Source organism: Lactuca sativa, chromosome 7 (genome assembly GCF_002870075.4).
Source record: "Lactuca sativa cultivar Salinas chromosome 7, Lsat_Salinas_v11, whole genome shotgun sequence".
NCBI lineage: Eukaryota > Viridiplantae > Streptophyta > Magnoliopsida > Asterales > Asteraceae > Lactuca > Lactuca sativa.
The window spans coordinates 196,159,569-196,166,518 of NC_056629.2; the positions used below are offsets into that span (position 1 = coordinate 196,159,569).

Consider the following 6,950-nt stretch of genomic DNA (forward strand, 5'->3'; position numbering starts at 1 on the left):
TAATGATACATATATGGATATAATTAGTGTATGAACAACTAATCATGATAGGGAACCACCTTAGGGACTAGGAAACACTTAGATTGAAGTGTTAGAAGTTCCAAGTGTTGCATATAATGGGTTTATGGCCACACATTGGGGTGTACGGCCAGAATGGTATGTTTCATGTGTGTATACGGCCAGAGTGTACGGCCCAAGTGGGTATGCGGCCGCACACTCATGGTGAAACATGCCAATGAGTGTTTTAAAGTCCTATTAAGCATCTAGGAAATGTTCTTGATCATGTGCTAGCATAGAACATGAGTTTGAGGCCAATATGCACTAAACAAAGGGGTGTACGACCACATGGGGTGTGTGCAGCCGTACACTCCTTGATGATCATGGTTTGGACGATTTCTAAGGAGTATATCTAGTAAGTAACAAGCATAAGAAGTGGTACTTACGATATAGAAGCCTTTTAGGGGTGTTTGAGGTCCAAGAACTTAGTAGGTGCTCTTGGTGTTCTTGGTGAAACTGAAGAACACTTGAAGATCTACCAAAATGAAGTGATTTCATGGATGAAATTAATGATCCTTACAAGATATTGAATGGAATCAACAATTCAAGGGAAGAAACACTTGCAATCTTGAAGATCTAGATGAAAAATCGGTTGGTAGTTGAGAGAGAAACGAGTTCTTGGCTTAGGAGTGTGAAAAGTGATCAAAATGGCTAAGTCTCATATATATATATATATATATATATATATATATATATATATATATATACATGAGAGTGTACGACCAGAAGGGGGGTGTACGGCCGCACACCAAGTGTACGGTTGTACACTCCTCATGTTGGAGTGTTTGGCCATTTTGGGAAGTTGAACTTGTGGAACCCAATTCTAAACCCTAACTTTGAAGTTACTAGGCTTAGAACACTCTAATTAACTCTAATCAATGATAGATGATAACAAAACGAGTATGACCTTGATTGATTTGAATAACTATACAAGATAGAAATTTCGGGTTGTCACAGATAGTTAGTTTGAAACTTGTAACAAAATAAATATAATTGATTTTTGGTGATTAAATAAGGGAAATAGACACTAAACATACATTCAAGACGGATTGGATTATAGGCGGCCTAGTTAACTAGTTGTTGTATTATCTTCCTATCTGTTAAGGCAATTCACGTACTATTATTATCGAAAAGAACCTTTTATTCAAACATCAAGATGGAATATAAATGTTATTTTGTTTATTATTGTACTTGTGCTACATATTCAGTTATATGTGATCCATGAACTTAGTCGTATAGTCCGGCATGTTCCGTCGTCTCGACCAGGGGTGTGAAAAAACCCAAATAGAGATGTAGATGTATTTAAATAAGAATGGGGATACAAATGGGTTAACATCAGATTTGAAAAGCAGCGGTGGTGATGCAGGTGGTAAAAAGCCACCATGGAGGATGGGGATTTGTTGGTGGCTTTTAGAAAACTCATCGCCTCCCTCGTTCCGTCATTATAATCAAGATTTTGTGTTCTTTTCTGTTGAAAAAACATGGAGATTATTGAATGATCTATTGTTTAGATCACGTTTTTTCTATCTAGTGATATACAGATAAATTGCATCGGTTCAAGATTGCACAAAGTATAGAACCATGTCTTAAAGTTTTCTTACTTTCTTCTATGTTTACAACCAAGGTAGCATGACCGACAATAATGATATGAGTTTCTAGGTAACTTGTTGATTCGATAACCTAGAGCAGGAGTTAGTTATCTATCTCGTCTATGGTCGGTAAAAAGAGAATCAAGAACAAAGGACCGACTTTTTCTTTGTGTGCGGTCTTCAAAAAAATTCACAAACCTTATTTTATTGGATTGAATGTGTTGTTCACATAGAAGACGAACTGAGAGAGAGAGAGAGAGAGAGAGAGAGAGAGAGAGAGAGAGAGAGAGAGAGAGAGAGAGAGAGAGAGAGAGAGAGAGAGAGAGAGAGAGAGAGAGAGAGAGAGAGAGAGAGAGAGAGAGAGAGAGAGAGAGAGAGAGTTTATTAAATAATTTACTTCATTTTCTAAAATATAATAACCTCATAAATGGTCCCTGTGGCAGTGAAATAACGAAAAAGCTCTCGTATTATTATAATCAAGTGTCAGTTAACGGCTAAAAACCGTTTGTTGAAAGTTTTGAAACCACAGACACTATCTGTCGCATTAAATTTCAGATTTTGGGACACCACGACGACTGATTAATGAATTTTTTTCTTCTTCTTTTTAGTGACCCTTATGGTGTTTTGTCAATGACAAAAATAAGTTGACAGAACTAGGACCAGAGCAAGTTGCAGAACACGATGGTATCGCTCTTAATCTTGTAAGTAGATTAGGGTCTCTTGATCCATCACTTAAGGTTTCTTTTGAATTTAATCATAATCCATACTTTGAAAGCTGTTGTCAAGAGATCTTGATCTTGATTTTTTTGCTTTTCATTTTTTTTCTTGAAATTCGATTGTTTTCTAGTTTTTCAAATAGGCTTTAGCAAACATTTTATGACATTTTTTCTTCCATCAAAGGTGAAACTCCCTCGATTCATGTGTAACTTTTCTTCTTATTATGAACCATGTAATATAAACTCGGGTTATACAAAGATTTTGATAGTTTGTTATTATCACAATAAATTGCTACATGTATTTTCTTGTTTTTAAGATTATGTAGATAACTTTAAAGTGTTTATATAAGTGATTATGATTCTCTTTTATTCGAATGAAGTTACACCAGTCCACTAGTAACTTACGAAGCTATCTTTACTTCAATGTCTTCGACACCTATTCTATTGATGAATTCCATACACTTGTTTGTCACTAAATTTTTGGAAATTTTGTTTTTTAATTGAGTTAGTTATAATTTTACCTCTATCTACGGTGGCAAACACACAATAAATTTAACCGGTGGCTACAGCCTACAAATAACCTTATAAATTTGAAGACTCTTCCAATTTAGATATTTAACCCAACATTGGAAATTTGTGGTATCATTAAGTGAGTTATAATTGTTCCTCTACCTTCAGGGAATAAAAAAACGCAGCCATCATTTTAGTTATTCATAAACAAGATGAAAGAGCGATTACATGAGATTTATAGATTCAAATATCTCTCCATGAGCCTAATTATTGTGATTTCGGCAACTACTCCCATCTCAAAGTCAAAACCGTAAACCTAGACTAGAGATGCGAATGACATTTATTCCTCGATCATTAATCTCCACCTTAGAACATGGCAGATGGGATTCGGCATTGGTGCACTTCTAGTTTACATTGGTTGGGCAGATTTTGAACAATCTGCTGTAAATCTTGGGTCTGGGGCTGTCCACCACGTCGCCCACGTTGTTGGCTCCCTTGTTGCTGCTGCTTCTGGAGTTGCCTGTACACCTCCTGCATTGCCACGCACTGGCACTCTTCCTCCACATTCTGAAGCTCATTGCAGCAGAGTTCCAGACCTTGTGCCTGTTGACCTTGCTTACTGACGCTCATCAGAAGGGTTCCATAAGAGCCCATTTGTCGTTGAATGAAACTTTGACACTGGTTGAATTGTCGGCCTCGGATGTGCTCGCACTGCTGCTTGTAGCTGGTGTCGTCGCTGACAGTGGTGATGGTGGTGATGGAGATTTTTCCGAGTTGGCATTGTCTTGTTTGGAGTTTGCATTGGTTAGGAAGGTTCTGAGCCTTCTGCATCATCTGTCCAATCTGCTTGGTACCATAGCTTCCACCTTGTTGTCCCTGTTGTCGTTGCATCTTCTGGGCTTCCCGGAATGCTTCCTTCACAGCCTCACACTGGCACTGATCGTCCACGTATTGGAGCTCTTGGCAACACGACTGGAGGCCACCCTGCTTCTGACTCCGGTTGCCTTCTTCTTCATACCAACTCTGGCCCTGGGCGAGGTACCTCTGGCACTGATTGAATCTTTGTCCCTGGAGCTGTTGGCTGCACTGCTGCTTCAAGAATGGGCTTTCCTCCTCGATCGATGGTGGTGGTGACGACGGTGTTGTGGGCGGAAGCAAAGGCTACAAAGGCTGTGAAGGCGAGCGCTAGTGCTATGAGCTTTGCCATTGTTGATGGTTGTGAATCGGTGATTGTGGTGGTGGGGTATTTATGGTGCATGTGGGTGCACACGTGGAGAGCTGGTTGTAATAGGTGGTGAAGTTGAATAGCTGTCCAGCAACACGTACGAGTTTTTACATCTCAAATGTAACAAGTGGAAGTGCTTTTTTGGGAGTTTTTATATAGGTGTCTTTTCTCTTCTTCGAACGCTTGTGCTACTTAATGGCTCCAGATGGATTTGGAGTAATTAATATTGTTTCTTATATATATACTTTTTAGCTAGCCATCTATATTCTTAAGCTGAAATTGGTACTACAAGAAGTATTCTAATCAAGCTATTCAGTTCCTTTGAGTTTAACATAACATTGTTAGTTTAGGTAATAATCTTAAGTCGAGCTTGTCTCAAATTGTTTGCTGCCCTAAATTTGTAAAATATGATCAAGATCTATAACTAAAAATGGTTGAGCAATATTTGATATTGGTTTAGATACAAATCAAACTCTAATTGTCAAAAATTAAGTCGGGTTTTTTTATTTAAAAAAAATAAACACTAATATTTTAGCTAGGATTCTTAAAAAATAAAGCATGCTCACAAGAACATAAAACTAAATTTTGAAAAGAACTTCAAAAAAAATCAAACAAAATATGCTCACTGATTTCAATTTTTAGCCAAATCTGAAAAGTCAAAACATTTCTATCCTATTTTACTTAACTACACATTAATTTGTTTTTGCTTTAGACACGAGGGTATATGTTTACATTTCTTCTTTTACTTTTTTGAATGTCATTATCAGTTTTTTTTACTTGTCTTTTGATTCATCAAATATCAAGAAATTATCATCTTTCACTACATTTTATTTATTATTTTTTTTAAATATATTTTATACATATATTATATTCGTTTTTGTAGGGAATTAAAAATCATAAACTTTGATATATTTTTTATAACTTTTTAATAAATATATTATGTCATCAACCAATGAGAGAGGATTTCCCTGGCCTCTACCCCGCACCCTTTAAACCACACCCTCATATGGTGTTTCGGGATACTATTCCCTTCCCCTCACATCTTTCTCGCTTTATACCCTTTGGCTTTGTCATACATCAGGTACATATATATTTGTTATTCGCATTTACTAAACAACTTTTATTTTCTAATATATAAACTTATCAACAATTTCAAAATTAATTTGTTATTTTTTTATCATTAATTTATCAAAACTTTTATCCTATATGGTTTGTTCACTGTTAGAAAAATATTTTGATTGTATGTCGGAAAATTTGTGACAAACATTTAGGACATATAATTACGACAAACATACATGTCGTATATTTACGAAATATATTAACGATCGACCTTTTGTATTTCCTAATTTGTAACATTTAAGAAAAAAATTCTTTGCAAACGATTTAAAATTAGAACAAATATTTTTATGACATGATTTTTGATAGATTTTTACAACATTTTTGATAGATTTTTACAACATACATTTGTATGTCATTATTTTATGTTTTTATAAAAATTCTTGACAAAAAATATATTATCCTCACCATATTTTTAAGGAATCTGAAATACAATAATATTCACGAAGGTAATTCCATCCTAGGTTGCATGGAGAGGTGATGGATTATATTGTTGGTTGCAAGTGACTAGGGAAGAAGGTAAGGACTATGGGTATTGTGAATGGGTCTTGATTTTTCCACTGAAAGTCATTCCACTGAAAAAATAATATTTTGACATTTATACCCTTTGTTTTTAATATGTAAATATGAACGAAAAAGAAAGACGGTTCCTTATGGCTATAGATTCGATTACTCGAGAATCATGCGGCTTCCATATAAACCAAATTACTACATAACACAAAGAACCCACTAATTCTAACTTTTGTCCATTACGAGAACGTGAAAAACAAAACCAACAATTCTACCATGGATGGAGGAGACTTCAACATTAGCTTGCACCAGAAACAAAATCAATACCACAATTATGACGATAAATAACAGTCGAAGAACAAGAACAAGTGATCAATAGCGTTTGTCACTTGATTAAACAAAACATACAAATCCTAGTGAAAAACTATCCCATTTTTTACTAATAATTTCAAGCAGCTCAGTATCATGTAGCCAGGGCCGGTCCATTGTTTTTTACTACCCGGGGCGAGTTAAGAATTTTATGCCCTTATATATAAAAAAATGAAAAATCAAAAGTGCAATAAGGTTTATAATCAAACAAAGAATACATACAAAAACCTACAAAAATTACCTAAAACAACATCATCAAATATGTCTTATATGCAACCAACATATCGAGGAACTGATTTATTTTTCTTGCATACTCCATTTATTGAATATATGTCAAAGGACTTTCACCTTTGTATGTTTTGTGGCAAATTTTGTAATTCAATAAATAAACCAATTCATTCAGAATCATATTCTTCACCATTTGTAAAATTGGACACAAGATTTAAACAATGTTTTTTAATTCATCATCAACTAAAATAACTAATTTGGAAGCATCCAACAAAAAACCAAATACATAAATCAGAAGTTCAATCAGCCTCCTGATTCATATCACAGAAACGAGAAACAAGAACAAAAAAGTTAAGAAATGAACTTCAGAAATTTATAGCAGAAGCAAACCACAGTAGTAAGAAATTTACCTGAAACAAACCACAAATATCATATACAAGATTTCGAGCTTAAACAGGGCAGAAATCAAAGCTCAAACAAAGGAGAAAGACACTTTTTTACGGTAATCAAACTCCAACATGCAAAAAAAAAATCCAACTCCTAAGACAAACCACAAAAATCATATTAAGAAAAGATAGATTCATGGAAGCAGATTTCAAGCTCAAACAAAAAGTAAAATCGAAATCAGTA

The 6,950-nt window shown here is 34.9% G+C and overlaps 1 protein-coding gene across 1 annotated transcript; it reads right to left on the reverse strand.

Annotated features, from left to right (window-relative positions):
* Positions 1-3,058: 3,058 nt before the first annotated feature.
* On the reverse strand, positions 3,059-3,908 carry LOC111877265 (2S seed storage protein). The gene has a single exon (XM_042896614.1). The coding sequence runs from the start codon at positions 3,761-3,763 to the stop codon at positions 3,239-3,241; it is 525 nt and encodes a 174-aa protein (XP_042752548.1). The 5' UTR covers positions 3,764-3,908; the 3' UTR covers positions 3,059-3,238.
* Positions 3,909-6,950: the final 3,042 nt, after the last annotated feature.